Consider the following 17,264-nt stretch of genomic DNA (forward strand, 5'->3'; position numbering starts at 1 on the left):
ACTAATGCTGCCTTATTTGCCACATATTTAGCTTTTGTGACTTTACAGATGACAATCTACCAAAGGATACAATAGAGGCAGCCAGGGCCGTATTTGCCATTAGGCACTGGAGGGCACGTGCCTGGGGCGGCGCCTTCCAGGGGGCGGCGCCAAGATCAAAACTAAGAAAAAAAAAATGTAAAAAATGTTTTTTGTTTTATTTTTTTTTAAAAATCCGGCGTCTTTTTGGAGGAGGGAGGGGGCGCCTCTGTCAGTTATCTCGTCTATAAGACACGTGAATATAAATGAAGCTGTGAGCGGCGCGCGCCGGCATTTCCGGGGTCAGAGGAGCTGCAATCAGATCCCCGTGCTGCCGTGCGCTCACTGTGCAGAGGTCATAGCAGCGTGAGGCAGTGCCGTGCAGAGGAGGACGGGAAGTAATGGAGCCGCCGCAGAGGATGGGAGTTCCCGCCGCCGCCGAAAACGGGAGATGCCACCGCAGAGGAGGATGTAAGGTCACGCCACCGCCGCCCAGAACACAAGATGCAGCCTGGAGTAGGTAAGCGCTTTACAGCCAAAGACCGCGCCGAACAAGCAACGGGGGGTGGGAAGGGGGGGTGTGGGATGGAGCACGATGGGGAGGGGATGGATGGAGCACGATGGGGGCGGCTGGATGAAGCATGTGGGGTGGAGCACGATGGGGAAGGGATGGATGGAGCATGGGGGATGGAGCACAATGGGGAGGGGATGGATGTAGCACGATGGGGGGCGCCTGCATGAAGCATGGGGGATGAAGCACGATGGGGAGGGGATGGATGGAGCACGATGGGGGGCGGCTGGATGAAGCATGGCGGATGGAGCACGATGGGGAGGGGATGGATGGAGCATGATGGGGGGCAGCTGGATGAAGCATGGGGGGTGGAGCACGATGGGGAGGGGATGGATGGAGCATGGGGGATGGAGCACGATGGGGAGGGGATGGATGGAGCACGATGGGGGGCGGCTGTATGAAGCATGGGGGATAAAGCACGATGGGGAGGGGATGGATGGAGCACGATGGGGGCGGCTGGATGAGCATGGAAGATGGAGCACGATGGGCAGGGGATGGATGGAGCATGGGGGATAGAGCACGATGGGGAGGGAATGGATGGAGCACGATGGGGGGCGGATGGATGAAGCATGGGGGGTAGAGCACGATGGGGAGGGGATGGGTGGAGCATGGGGGATGGAGATTGATGGGGAGGGGATGGATGGATCATGGGGGATGGAGCACGATGGGGAGGGGATGGATGGAGCACGATGGGGGGCGGCTGCATGAAGCATGGGGGATGAAGCACGATGGGGAGGGGATGGATGGAGCATGGGGGATGCAGCACGATGGGGAGGGGATGGATGGAGCACGATGGGGGGGGAGGTTGGATGAAGCATGGGGGATGGAGCACGATGGGGAAGGGATGGATGGAGCATGATGGGGGGCGGCTGGATGAAGCATGGGGGTGGAGCACGATGGGGAGGAGATGGATAGAGCATGGGGGATGGAGCACGATGGGGAGGGGATGGATGGAGCACGATGGGGGGCGGCTACATGAAGCATGGGGGATGAAGCATGATGGGGAGGGGATGGATGGAGCACGATGGGGGGCGGCTGGATGAAGCATGGGGGGTGGAGCACGATGGGGAGGGGATGGATGGAGCACGGGGGATGCAGCACGATGCGGAGGGGATGGATGGAGCACGATGGGGGGTGGCTGGATGAAGCATGGGGGATGGAGCATGATGGGGAAGGGATGGATGGAACACGATGGGGGGCGGCTGGATGAAGTATGGGGGGTGGAGCACGATGGGGAGGGGATTGATGGAGCATGGGGGATGGAGCACGATGGGGAGGGGATGGATGGAGCACGATGGGGGGCAGATGGATGAAGCATGGGGGGTGGAGCACGATGGGGAGGGGATGGGTGGAGCATGGGGGATGGAGCATGATGGGGAGGGGATGGATGGAGCACGATGGGGGGCGGCTGCATGAAGCATGGGGGATGAAGCACGATGGGGAGGGGATGGATGGAGCACGATGGGGGGCAGCTGGATGAAGCATGGGGGGTGGAACACGATGGGGAGGGGATGGATGGAGCATGGGGGATGCAGCACGATGGGGAGGGGATGGATGGAGCATGATGGGGGGCAGCTGGATGAAGCATGGGGGATGGAGCACGATGGGGAAGGGATGGATGTAGCATGATGGGGGGCGGCTAGATGAAGCATGGGGGTGGAGCACGATGGGGAGGGGATGGATGGAGCATGGGGGATGGAGCACGATGGGGAGGGGATGGATGGAGCACGATGGGGGGCGGCTGCATGAAGCATGGGGGATGAAGCACGATGGGGAGGGGATGGATGGAGCGCAATGGGGGGCGGCTGGATGAAGCATGGGGGGTGGAGCACGATGGGGAGGAGATGGATGGAGCATGGGGGATGCAGCACGATGGGGAGGGGATGGATGGAGCACGATGGGGGAAGGTTGGATGAAGCATGGGGGATGGAGCATGATGGGGAAGGGATGGATGGAACACGATGGGGGGCGGCTGGATGAAGCGTGGGGGGTGGAGCACGATGGGGAGGGGATGGATGGAGCATGGGGGATGGAGCATGATGGGGAGGGGATGGATGGAGCATGGGGGATGGAGTACGATGGGGAGGGGATGGATGGAGCACGATGGGGATGGATGGATGGAGCCTGTGGGATGGAGCACGATGGGGGTGCACATTATGGAGAATGGGGGGGAGGGAAAATGAGGGTGGTAATAGGTATAGCGAAAGGGGGTTGCAGCATGGAGAATGGGAGGCCTGGTATGGAAAATAGGGTAACATGGGGGGACTCTATGGACATGGGGTAGCCTGAGGGGGAACGTTATTGAAAAGGAATAACGTGGGAAGGGCACGGTATGGAGAAGAGGCAGCATGGGGAGCGCTCAGTTAGGAGCCTGGGAGGGCTCGGTATACAGAATATGAAGTATAAGCTCATTATAGAGCGGGGACAGCATGAGGGGGGCAGTGAAGTGGGGGCTGCATGGAGAGGTGGGGACAGTGGAGGTCATAGTTCATAAGTGAGGAAGGTCTGGAGGGTGTAATTCATAGAGGGGAGGACAGTGGGGGGTTTCATTTGAGGGGACAGTGTAGTGGGACTATGTTATAGTATACGGCCTCCACATTATTCTCTCCTATAAGAGAGACTGTGTGGGATCATTGTTTGTGCTGTGACCTCAGTGATGGGCAATTATTTATTCTTGGGCACAGCCTTGGGCTTACTTATGGTGGTTACTCTTTAGTGAGGAGCATTACATTGACACGGTTTGTCTTAAAGAGTATCTATCACAAGGTTTTTGCCACCTAATCTTAGAGCAGCATAATGTAGGGGCAGAGATCCTGATTCCAGTGATGTGTCACTTACTGGGCTGCGTAGTGTAGTTTTGATAAAATCACTGTTTAATCAGCAGTAGCTTATTACAGGACTACTTGGCGTGCTGCTGGTAGTCCAGCATATTCATGAGCTCTGTATAACTGCTAGATCTGCAGCAGAGGAGACAGACAGCTCAGTAAGTGACACATTGCTGGAATCAGGGTCTCTGTCTCTACATTATGCTGCTCTCAGATGGGGAAGAAAAACCTGTTAACAGATTCCCTGTATGGGCACCGTTTCGGTATGTGCAGCAGAAGACCAGACGAGAGGGAAGTCTTGGGAGACGCAGGACAATGTGTTGCTAAGAATGATGACATTGGGTCATTCCATGTCAAGTGGACCAGTGGTCCCCACTCGACCTTCTCCGATTTTGCTGAAAATTTATAAGGATGTACATGTATGTTTGAAAAGAGGTTCTGTAAATTTTTAGGGCCAGATCTCAAATACATTGGGCACTGTTGACCTTTCACTGGAGGTTCCACCAAGCCTGCGGCTTCAGCTAAGAGGATTTTGCAAACTTTGGCACATAGCCATTAGAGTTCTATACTGGCTATGATGCTGAAATTTGGCATACTAGCTCAACTTTTGCTGCTAAACACGATAAAATTATTACCGGCAATGACAAAACAATATTTCGGCCGCAATTTGTGTCAAAGTAGCTTGTAAAACGCCTCGCATAAAATGTATGCCTAACTTTGCCCATATATAACTCAAGACCAAAAAACAATAGTAACTGGTGCTTTGCCCTGTACACCAAACATCTACATGACTTTGCATTGCTGCAATATTACGTTCAAAGCATATGTATTTGTGGAAATATTCACACCCACATATGATGAAAAACTATAAACAACCGAATTTTACCTATTTTTAGGTAAAATTTCTCCAAAAGGGTACCCCTAAAATATATTAATTCTGATATCATTAGAAAGAGCACATTTTTCTCTACAAGGATCATTGTTTTTTTTTTGGAGTCTCTCAGTTTAAGAAAAGAAAAATGCCACTGAACATGGTGTTATTTATTAATACGCAATGAATGGTAACTGCACTATTCAAACCCTTGCGTTGGTCCATGGTGGTTATACCACAACCAATTCACTAAGGGTGGTGTCACACACAGCGACGACGACAACGACGTCGCTGCTACGTCACCATTTTCTGTGACGTTACAGCGATGTCCCGTCGCTGTGTGTGACATCCAGCAACGACCTGGCCCCTGCTGTGAGGTTGCCGGTCGTTGCTGAATGTCCAGCTTCATTTTTTGGTCGTTGCTCTCCCGCTGTGACGCACACATCGCTGTGTGTGACAGCGAGAGAGCGACAAACTGAAGCAAGCAGGGAGCAGGAGCCAGCACCTGGCAGCTACGGTAAGCTGTAACCAGGGTAAACATCGGGTAACCAAGACCTTTCCCTGGTTACCCGATATTTACCTTCGTAATTAACCCGATGTGTACTGTAGCTAGGAGTGCAGGGAGCCAACGCTAAGCAGTGTGCGCGGCTCCCTGCTCTCTGCACATGTAGCTGCAGTACACATGGGGTAATTAACCCGATGTGTACTGTAGTTAGGAGTGCAGGGAGCCAGCGCTAAGCAGTATGCGCGGCTCCCTGCTCTCTGCACATGTACCACAGCGACACGTGTCGTTATGATCGCTGCTGCGTCTGCTGTGTTTGACAGCTAAGCAGCGATCATAACAGCGACTTACAAGGTCGCTGTTGCGTCACAGAAAATGGTGACGTAACAGCGACGTCGTTGTCGCTGTCGCTATGTGTGAACCCAGCTTTAGAATTGGTCTTATAATCCTATTAAGAATTGTAATAATGCTGTCTTTCGAGAATTGGCAGCCCCATCGCCTAGGAGCTATGGCTGATAGCCGTGCAAGGCCAGCCGCGGGTGGTCTCTTTATCGCAGGTTCCGAAGCCTGAGGGTGGGTGTCTTTGCCTAGGATCCCAAGCCTAATATTGGGTATCTTTTGTTGGTTCCCAAGCCATAATGTTCAGTCACAAATACAATTTTTTTTTTTGTTGCTTCTTGGTCTTTTAGCTACTGTATTTTTCTTAACTTAATAAACTAGTAAGCGGCATCCAAGCAGCAGCCGCCCATATAATGGACCGGCCACTTTCAGCCGCTTCATGTGTGAGGACGCGCTTAAAAAAACTAAAGACTGAACATATGGACAGAAGGTCGTTTTTACATCGCAGTGTATGAGTTCATTCTTTTTGGAATTCATAGTTTGTTTTTTTGGGCAGGTTACAGGGTGGATCTGTCTGAAAACAAAATGCTGTGTGCACATACCCTTAAACTGACTGATCAGAAGGGGGCGCCACCACTGACCGTGCCTAGGGCAGCATGAACTCCAAATACGGCCCTGGAGGCAGCAATTCCCAAAAATGAGAAAGCCTATAACTAGGACCTAGAGAATTTGTAGGAATAATGGCACACTGTAAATGAATTACACACATCTTAGACTTCCTGAAAGAAAACTACATTTCATGAAAATTAAACCTCTATGTGCTAGTGTATGCCTATAAATTATTAAATACCAGTCTTTTACCATGAGAAAGGATTCAGTATCACACTGATAAACACCAAATGCTCACACCACAGGTAACAGGCAAAGGCTATCCTCATGCAGCTACTGTTTTTGCCAAGGTTAGAGTTTGAAAAAGGAAATTAGCTATCTCACCAATACAGAACTCAGGAGGTATGACCTAGAAACTGGCTCAAGTATAGCAATCATTTTTTTTTTAAATTGTAAACGAAAATGACAATGTAATCTGTCCTTCTCTTTGCCACTAGCAATCTCAAAGGGGAAGAACTAATTTATTACTGAAATTTGTGTCAAATAACTACTTCAGTTTTGTGCATTTTTTGATTCGTGTAGAGGCAATACGTATTTTTAGAGCTTAATTAATTGGAATCTAACTTTAGAACTTAAAGTAACTTACAGTGTAACTTATTTGCCATGAAAGATGCTTTTATTTGCCATGCAAGATGCACCCATAATACTCTGAAGAGCTAGGCCATGTATCTTATGACATACTTGGAGAAGATTACCATAATTTGTCACATCTTTTTAGTTTTTATTTTGTTTTAACTAGACTAGAGATACACAGTGACTTTGCATATGATGTTTTACATAGTAACATCATAGACTGTTGTAGCCACAGGTAACATGCTGGACATTATGGCGTTTTCATGGTGGAATAAACAAAAAAAGACCAAACAAGTATTTTATTTACTCCAGAAGAAACTTTTAATGCTACAGCACATTGCTTCCAGCGAAGATTTATGCTAAGTAATGCAACTGGGGAGCACCTGTCTAAGGCTGAAATGGCTGTTGACACCAAAATATACAGTAGGTGACATTCAGAGTCATAATCCGACTTTGTACATGAACTTCAGATGATGCCTTTTCTCTTTTACAAATGTAGATGATAAAAAAAATTACTTGGCCATGACAATATTTAGGCTGCGATTACATGGTGACTGTTACGACACAAATTATGAAACCAAACATGGCTGTATGCTGCTGACACTTTGCAGGGTAATGCGGGTAATGCAAGTGAATTGTTTCACACTGTGACCAGAAAGATACAACCGCAACAAGCAAATCACAAAAATCCTACCTTGTGGATCATAACATGACTCTATTGACTTACACTATATCACAATGCACCAGTGGCATATCTTTGGCTATGTGACTTGAGTCGTGCCTACAGTTGCTGGGCAGCTTTTAAGGGTGCTTTACACGCTGCGACATCGCTAACGATATATTGTCGGGGTCACAATGTTTGTGACACACATCCAGCGCCGTTAGCGACATCGCAGCGTGTGACAGCTAGGAGCGACGATCAACGATCGCAAAAACGGCAAAAATCGTTGATCGTTGACACATCGCTCCTAATCATTTCATTCCGCAGGTTGTTCGTCGTTTCTGCGGCACCACACATCGCTGTGTGTGACACCGCAGGAACGACGAACATCATCCTACCTGCGTCCACCGGCAATGAGGAAGGAAGGAGGTGGGCGGCATGTTCCGGCTGCTCATCTCCTCCCCTCCTCTGCTATTGAGCGGCCGCTTAGTGATGCCGCTGTGACGACGAACGCACCTCCCCCTTAAAGGAGGGATTGTTCAGCGGCCACAGCGACGTCACTGAACAGGTATGTGCGTGTGACGCTGCCATAGTGATATTGTTCGCTACGGCAGCGATCCCCACATGTCGCACGAACGACGGGGGTGGGTGCTATCGCTCGCAATCGCTAGTGAAGTCGCAGCGTGTAAAGCACCCTTTAGTCTTAATTGGTACATTGGTGAAATCACCTACGTTTTTCACAGAATTAATTTTACAGTGTAGAATACAGTTCACCTAATGCTCTGTAATGTTCCAGTACTGGAGACTCGCATCTTCCCTCCACAAAACCTGCGCAGTGGAAGTCCTGGCACAGCAGTCGACGATTTCCGGCTGACGAGGAGATGTAGCTAGTAAGCTGCCTGCTGATGTCTTTTGAGACCATGCTCATTATGCTGATATCTTTAACTGTAACAGATATTAAAGACAATTAGATAAAAGTAATGTAAAGTAATTTATATAACAGCAAAAAACTTGCAGTGAAATCATTTACTAATATGATGAAACACCCATTTGTGTTTATTTTTCCTATTTTCTAAATCAGGAAAGAGGGAACGATCATGTTTATGTTTTCTTATGCTTTTGCTAAGGCTAGTTTCACACTTGCGTTGAACGGTATCCGTTGCATTGCGTTGTGTGACGGATGCAATGGATGTGTTGCATATAGTGGCACAACGGATGCAATGGATCGTACAAAACAACAGAATCAGCCTTTTTTTTTTTCTTTTTTTACAGAGTTTCACCGGCGGCAGACTATTGTGAACGATCAGCTGATCGCTCCCAGCAGCCGGTCGCCGGGTAATCAGCTGATCGCTCCCAGCAGCCGGTCGCCGGGTGATCAGCTGATCGCTCCCAGCGCCGGGTGATCAGCTGATCGCTCCCAGCACAGGGGGGGGGGGTAAACTGATCACTCCCAGCGCCGGGTGATCAGCTGATCGCTCAGCCGCTGAGAATGTGTGCGGGAGGCGGAGTGCGGAGTGGGTGGAGCCGAGCGGGGCCATGGCGCTGAGGACAGGTGAGTGTGTGTGTATGTGTATGTGTATGTGTATGTATATATATATATATATATATACATGATTCTGAGATTGTTTTTTCGTGACATATTGGGCTTCATGTTAGAGGTAAATTTGGGATGATTTTTTTAAAATTTTATTTGTGAAAAAATCTGAAATTTGAAAAAAATATTAAACATTTTGCAATTTTCAAACTTTTAATTTTTATGCCCATAAACCAGAGACTTTTGTCACACAAAATAGTTAATAAATAACATTTCCCACATGTCTACTTTAGATCAGCGCAATTTTTGAAACAACATTTTTTGGGGTTAGGAAGTTAGAAGGGTTCAAAGTTCATCAGCAATTTCCCATTTTTTCAACAAAATTTACAAAACCATTTTTTTAGGGACCACATCACATTTGAAGTGACTTTGAGAGGCCTGGGTAAAAGAAAATATCCAAAAGTGACACTATTCTAAAAACTGCACCCCTCAAGGTACTCAAAACCACATCCAAGAAGTTTATTAACCCTTCAGGTGCTTCACAGGAAATAAAGTAATGTGGAATGAAAAAAAATAAAAATTAACATTTTACCTAAAAATGTCGCTTTAGCACTAATTTTCTTACTTTTTGAAGAAGTAACACCAAAAATTGGACCTCACACTTTGTTACCCACTTTCTTATGAGCGCGCAGATACCCCACATGTGGTCAGAAACCTTTGTTTGGGTAAATGGGAGGGCTTGGAACGAAAGGAGCAATATTTTAATTTTGGAAAGCAAAGTTGGCTGAAACAGATTGCGGGCACCATGTTGCATTTACAGATCTGCTAAGGTACCTAAACAGCAGGAACCCCCCTCAAGTGACCCCATTTTGGAAACTAGACCCCTTAAGGCTTCTATCGACGGGTATAGTGAGCATTTTAGACCCACAGGTACTTCACAAATTTTGATAACGTTACAATGTCATATTGAAAATTATTTTTTTCTCAAAAATGTTGCTTTAGCATCAATTTTCTCACTTTTTCAAGAGGTAATTCCAAAAATGGTACCCAAATGTTTGTTACCCACTTTTTTATGAGCGCGGTGATACCTCACATGTGGTCTGAAACCTTCGTTTGGACAAATGGGAGGGCTTGGAACGAAAGGAACAATATTTGAATTTTGGAAAGGAAATTTGGCTGAAAAAGATTGCGGGCACCATGTCGCATTTGGAGGACCCCTAAGGTACGTAAACAGCAAAAAAACACCACAAGTGACCCCATATTGGAAACTAGGCCTCTCAAGGAATTTATCTAGATGTTTGGTGAGTACCCTGAACCCCAGGTACTTCACAGAAGTTTATAACGTTGAGCCATGAAAATAAAAAAAATAAAAATTTTACCACAAAATTGTTACTTCAACCAAGTAGTTTTTTTTTCAGAAGGGTAACAGGAAAAAAATCACCATGAAATTTATTGTGCAATTTCTCCTGAGTTTGGTGATATCTTATATGTGGTGGAAATCAACTGTTTGGGCGCACGGCAGGATTCGGAAGGGAAGGAGTGCAATTTGACTGCAAAATTGGCTGGACACCATGTTGCATTAGGAGAGCCCCTGAGGTGCCTAAACAGTGGAGGTCCCCCACAAGTGACCCCATTCTGGAAACAAGACACCTCAAGGCTTTTATGTAGGTGTATAGTGAGCAGTTTGAATCCACGAGTACTTCACAGAATTTGATAAGCTTAGGTCGCCATATTGAAAATTTTCATTTTTTACACAATAATGTTGCTTTAGCATCAAATTTCTTACTTTTTCAAGAGGCAACAACAAAAAGTGGACCCCACAGGTTGTTATCCAATGTCTTATGAGCGCAGAGATACCCCACATGTGGCCAAAAACCTCTGTTTTGATAAATGGGAGGGCTTGGAATGGAAGGAGCACCATTTGAATTTTGGAAAAGTTGAAATAAATTGCGGGCATCACGTCACATTAGCAGGGCCCCTTTGGTACCTGTAGAGCAGAAACCCCCCACAAGTGACCCCATTTTGGAAACTGGACCCCTCAAGGATTTTATTCAGGAGTATAGTAAGCATTTTGAATCCACAGGTACTTCACAAAAATGTTGCTGTAGCAACAATATTCTCACTGTTAGGCTATGTGGCCATGATCCAGCGACATGGCGTCTAGTACACAGTATCAGCCTTCCTGCAGAGATGTGTGTTGTCCACGGGAGAATGCAGCTACCCATGCCCAGGATTTGGGTTCAGGCTGCTGTGGACTTTAGTTCTATTCTACCTACAGAGAATTGACATGCTGAGGCCCGGGAAGCTGCGCCACAGATTGGTTTATGCTGCAGAGAAAAGAAGCACAGTGGGCATGAGATTTCTAAAAATCCTTCCACTGTGCTTCTACTGCACAACACAGTGCTATGGATGCAGGGAAACCACTGTGCCCAAAACGCTGCAAACCCTGATTGTGGGCACATAGCCTAAAATGCTACAATGGATGAATGGATAGATGTCAAACATATATAACGTCTCACCCCCTGCATATTCTAAGCTGGCGCCCTTTAGTGCCTTTCATGTGGCACTAAAGGATGCCTAGCCTTGTATTTAGCCCAAAAAGAAAAAAAATAATTAAAATAAATGACGTGGGGTCCCCCCTATTTTTGATAGCCAGCTAGGGTAAAGCAGACAGCTGTAGCCTGCAAACCACAGCTGACAGCTTCATCTTGTCTGGTGATCAATTTGGAGGGCTCCCCAAGCTGGGTTTTTTTAAAATTATTTATAAATAAATAATTAAAAAAAACAAACAAACGTGGGGTCCCCCCAAATTAGATCACCAGCCAAGGTGAAGCTGACAGCTGGGGTCTGGTATTCTCAGGGTGGGAAGAGCCATGGTTATTGGACTCTTCCCAGCCTAAAAATAGCAGGCAGCAGCCGCCCCAGAAGTAGCGCATCCATTAGATGTGCCAATCCTGGCACTTCGCCCCAACTCATCCTGTTGCCCTGGTGCGGTGGCAAACGGGTTAATAAATGGGGTTGATACCAGATGTGTAATATCACCTGGCATCAAGCCCAGCAATTAGTGATGTCACGGCGTCTGTTTGATACCAGACATAACTAATTGACATTTAACTTAAGGTCACTCCTCAACCTCCTTTGAAGTGCCAAAATACCACTTATATAATATTTATACACAGAGACAACCGTGGCATAAATTTTGAATAAAACGTAATCTTTATTATATCATATTAAAATTGATACAGCAAATGAGTCCTCAAAAAGGGTTTAGCTGGACTGCTGGGGTAGGTCAATAGCAGTAATAGTGGATAATTTACAATTTGATCACAATTACAGACTGGAGATATAATGCAATGATTTGTACATAGGCACATATTATACTTTCCTATCAATGCTGTTTAGTGATCATGTATCTCACTAACAGTTATTAATTGCGATCACAATTTCAATTATCATACATCTATGGTCATTGTGATGTAACCAGAGCTTCGCTCATGCGGCAAGGGGCACTTAGTAATCAAACGGCATTGCCATAACTTGTAGATTGTCCCCAACCGCCGCGACACTATAGCAGATCCATACAACCATTTATCCCGTGTTGGTTAAACTGTTGGAATCGGGTTAGCAATGGCAGCCCGTGAGCAGTCTAGACCATGTACCCTATACAAAAGGATCAATTCCAAGGTAGCTATCAGGGATGCAATACAGTAAGTTGTGACACACGCCCCCTGAAGAAGAGGTGAAACGCGCGTAGGGACTGGTGTTTGCCTGGACTTGGTGTGAGATGGTCAGTAGTGCTTTATTTACTATATTTGTGGATAAGAAAACAGGCTGTGGTCATGTTGCCTTGACTAGTTTTTTGTCCTTAGCCACATGGGCGAAGCTTAGGTTACATTGTAACCATTATATGGTCTTGACACTTGACACCATGGTTGCAACTGTGAGGTTGAGTACATCATTTTGGAGTAGTATCAATGGGAAATTATGACTTGAATTTATGCACAACTTACTGTATTGCATCCCTGATAGCTACCTTGGAATTGATCCTTTTGTATAGGGTACATGGTCTAGACTGCTCACGAGCTGCCATTGCTAACCCGATTCCAACAGTTTAACCAACACGGGATAAATGGTTGTATGGATCTGCTATAGTGTCGCGGCGGTTGGGGACAATCTACAAGTTATGGCAATGCCGTTTGATTACTAAGTGCCCCTTGCCGCATGAGCGAAGCTCTGGTTACATCACAATGACCATAGATGTATGATAATTGAAATTGTGATCGCAATTAATAACTGTTAGTGAGATACATGATCACTAAACAGCATTGATAGGAAAGTATAATATGTGCCTATGTACAAATCATTGCATTATATCTCCAGTCTGTAATTGTGATCAAATTGTAAATTATCCACTATTACTGCTATTGACCTACCCCAGCAGTCCAGCTAAACCCTTTTTGAGGACTCATTTGCTGTATCAATTTTAATATGATATAATAAAGATTACGTTTTATTCAAAATTTATGCCACGGTTGTCTCTGTGTATAAATAACTAATTGACAGTAACAAAAAAAAAAATTATTTGAAAAAACATTCCCCAAAATATTCCCTCTTTCACCAATTTATTGAAAAGAAAAAAAAAAATTGGGTCCCTGTAATCCATTGTGAAAGTCCTACGGCGATACTGGACCTTCTAGAATATGGGGGGCACGTTCAGGGAACATAGCCCCCATTTTCTAGGCGTTCAGACCCTCCATTTGAGGAGAGTGGGTGCAAAGAATTTGCACCCACCCTCCCCGGGTCACAGCTGCAGTGTGCCGAGCAGCATCAGCCAGCATCTCTGAATCTGAAAGCAGGAAGCTGAGCTGTCAGCCGCTCTGCACGTGTGACCAGCGTCTGCTGTGAAGGAGGGGGGATCGCGGTGGATGAAGGCTAGAAAAAGTACGGGGGACACCGGGGGTGACCTGGCAGGACCTGGGGAGCAGTTTTATGTCGTATGCATCATAGCACATGCGACAGAAACCAGAGGAAAAGGGTAAATGCGGCCGGCGCGCTACTGTGCGCGACGGTGTGCGCGCGGCCATCTTGGATTTTCGAAAGGGGGGGGGTCGGGGGGGGACGACACTTTGGCGACACCGGGGGACCGGAGGGTACCAGTTAGGAGATTTATCTCCCTTCTGACATGTTTGTTTATGCCAGATGGGAGATAAATCATTTTTTACCGGCGCTGTCATTTACTGTAAGGTGATCATCGGTATACGGTGTATACCTGTTATCACGTGAGCGGGGACCGGAAAAACCGACCTGAGTCATGATCTCCAGGGTCTCAGCTAACCCCAGCAGCTGAGACCCCGGAAATTTTCCGACTCTGGGGGGCGCTAGACCCTTTTTTCCGACCGCCGTTAAAAAGCGGCGGCTCAGAAGAGGTACCCCAATTTGTCGCCGTTAAAAGGCGTATCGGCGGTCGTTAAGGAGTTAATAATATAGAAATATTGTAAAAAATATACTCTAAAATACAATGGCAGACCATTACATGGAAATTTTGCAAGGAAATAAAAAAAAAAAAAGCTATTTTAAGGGCTCATGCAGTCGAACATATAAATCGGACGTGTACTATCTTATTTTTGATCAGATAGTACACGGACAGCACATTGACCCATGTTATTCATGACTCCGGAAAGTCTGACTAAACGGCCTTACCTTGCCCGTCCGACCCCCCCCCCACCCATTTCCCAGCTTCTTACCTAAAATAAACACAAAGACTGCATGACGTTAGATATAAAAGGCCACAGCAGCCCTATTTATTAAGTAACAACAAACAAAACATCAAACAATAAATAACATTTTAATATCCATTAATAGAACCCAAAAGGATGAGGGGTAAATGAAGGTTCACAAAAAATGCTTGACTGCAACATTAGCTCCACCACCTGCCCTCATTCGCACCATACCGGCTTGAGGGCACCTAGTCGAATGTTGCCCAACCAATGTCCCGCTGAGACTCAACCCGGCAAGGACCCATGTTAAACCAAGACAATTGCACCACCAGGAGTAACCCGTTCCTGCACTGGGTTACCCCCCTTGCTCTTTAGTACAAACGCCCACCTAAAAATACCCCCCTCCTTTCCTCTGCTGCTGCGACAGACTACTTGCATCCTTCTCTCTGTGTCGGCTAACCAAAAACCTGTAATCAGGGCAGGTGGGCGGGAACAATTCTGGATGCCTTCCATGTAGGGATGACCAACACCGCCCCCAGGCCATGACCTACAGTACTGGCCACAAGTATTGGCACCCCTGCAATTCTGTCAGATAATACTCAGTTTCTTCTTGAAGATGATTGCAATCACAAATTCTTTGGTATTATTATCTTCATTTATTTTGCTTGCAATAAAAAAACACAAAAGAGAATGAAACAAAAATCAAATCATTGATCATTTCACACAAAACTCCAAAAATGGGCCAGACAAAAGTATTGGCACCCTTAAGGTACCGTCACACTAAGCAACCTCGCTAGCAACATCGCTGCTGAGGCACAACTTGCTAGTGATGTTGCTGTGTGTGATATCCAGCAACAACATGGCCCCTGCTGTGAGGTCGTTGGTTGTTGCTGAGTGTCCTGGACCATTCTTTAGTTGTTGCTCTCCCGCTGTAAAGCACACATCACTGTGTGTGACAGCGACAGAGCAACAATTAAATGTGCAGTGAGCAGGGAGCCGGCTTCTGCTGACGCTGGTAACCAATGTAAATATTGGGTAACCAAGAAGCCCTTTCCTTGGTTACCCGATATTTACCTTCGTTACCAGCGTCCGCCACTCTCACACTGCCAGTTCCGGCTCCCTGCTCCCTGCACACGTAGCTGGAGTACACATCGGGTAATTAACCCGATGTGTACTGTGGCTAGGAGTTGGTAACGAAGGTAAATATCGCTGGTAACGAAGGTAAATATCGGGTAACCAAGAGAAGGGCTTCTTGGTTACCCGATGTTTACCGTGGTTACCAGCGTCCACAGAAGCCGGCTCCCTGCTGCCTGCACACGTAGCAGAGTACACATCGGGTAATTAACCCGATGTGTACTGTGGCTAGGTGTGCAGGGAGCCAGCGCTAAGCGGTGTGCGCTGGTAACCAAGGTAAATATCGGGTTGGTTTACCCGATATTTACCTTAGTTACCAAGCGCAGCATGCTTCCATGTGTAGCGATGCTCCAGCGATCCCTGCCAGGTCAGGTTGCTGGTGGGATCGCTGGAGCGTCGCTTAGTGTGACATCTCACCAGCGACCTCCTAGCAACTTACCAGCGATCCCTATCAGGTTGTATCGTTGTTGGGATCGCTGTTAAGTTGTTTACTGTGACTGGGCCTTTAGCCTAATACTGGGTTGCACAACCTTTAGCCAAAATAACTGCGAACAACTGCTTCCGCTAACCATCAATGAGTTTCTTATAATGCTCTGCTGGAATTTTCGACCATTCTTCTTTGGCAAACTGCTCCAGGTCCCTGAGATTTGAAGGGTGCCTTCTCCAAACTGCCATTTTGAGATCGCTCCACAGGTGTTCTATGGGATTCAGGTTTGGACTCATTGCTGGCCACTTTAGTAGTCTCCAGTGCTTTCTCTCAAACCATTTTCTAGTGCTTTTTGAAGTGTGTTTTGGGTCATTGTCCTGCTGGAAGACCCATGACCTCTGAGGAAGCCCCAGCTTTATCACACTGGGCCCTACATTATGCTGCAAAAATTGTTGGTAGTCTTCAGACTTCATAATGCCATGCACACGGTCAAGCAGTCCAGTGCCAGAGGCAGCAAAGCAACCCCAAAACATCAGGGAACCTCCTCCATGTTTGACTGTAGGGACTGTGTTCTTTTCTTTGAATGCCTCTTTTTTTATTTCCTGTAAACTCTATGTTGATGGCTTTTCCCGAAAAGCTCTACTTTTGTCTCATCTGACCAGAGAACATTCTTCCAAAACGGTTTAGGCTTTCTCAGGTAAGTTTTGGCAAACTCCAGCCTGGCTATTTTATGTCTCGGGGTAAGAAGTGGGGTCTTTCTGGGTATCCTACCATAAAGTACCTTTTCATTCAGACGCCGACGGATAGTACGGGTTGACACTGTTGTACCCTCGGACTGCAGGGCAGCTTGAACTTGTTTGGATGTTAGTCGAGGTTCTTTATCCACCATCCGCACAATCTTGAGTTGAAATCTCTCGTTAATTTTTCTTTTCCTTTCACATCTAGGGAGGTTAGCCACAGTGCCATGGGCTTTAAACTTCTTGATGACACTGCGCACCATAGACACAGGAACTTTCAGGTCTTTGGAGATGGACTTGTAGCCTTGAGATTGCTCATGCTTCCTCACAATTTGGATTCTCATGTCCTCAGAAAGTTCTTTGGTCTTCTTCCTTTTCTCCATGCTCAATGTGGTACACACAAGGACACAGGACAGAGGTTGAGTCAACTTTAATCCATGTCAACTGGCTGCAAGTATGATTTAGTTATTGCCAACACCTGTTAGGTGCCACAGGTAAGTTACAGGTGCTGTTAATTACACAAATTAGAGAAGTATCGCATGATTTTTCAAACAGTGCCAATACTTTTGTCCACCTTCTTTTTTATGTTTGGTATGGAATTATATCCAAGTTGGCTTTATGACAATTTTTTTTTTTTTCATTGAAGACAAATTAAATGAAAATAATAATACCAAAGAATTTGTGAT

At 46.5% G+C, this 17,264-nt stretch overlaps 1 protein-coding gene across 3 annotated transcripts in view; it reads right to left on the reverse strand.

The window, feature by feature from the left end:
• Positions 1-17,264, reverse strand: part of FBXO47 (F-box protein 47) — a 242,821-nt gene that overhangs the window by 147,427 nt on the left and 78,130 nt on the right. For all 3 annotated transcript variants that reach the window (XM_075347655.1, XM_075347654.1, XM_075347656.1), the window contains exon 3: positions 7,804-7,974. In XM_075347655.1, the coding sequence (XP_075203770.1) occupies positions 7,804-7,974 (171 nt within the window). The remainder of the gene's footprint in view (positions 1-7,803; positions 7,975-17,264) is intronic.

Source organism: Anomaloglossus baeobatrachus, chromosome 5 (genome assembly GCF_048569485.1).
Source record: "Anomaloglossus baeobatrachus isolate aAnoBae1 chromosome 5, aAnoBae1.hap1, whole genome shotgun sequence".
Classification (NCBI taxonomy): Eukaryota; Metazoa; Chordata; class Amphibia; order Anura; family Aromobatidae; genus Anomaloglossus; species Anomaloglossus baeobatrachus.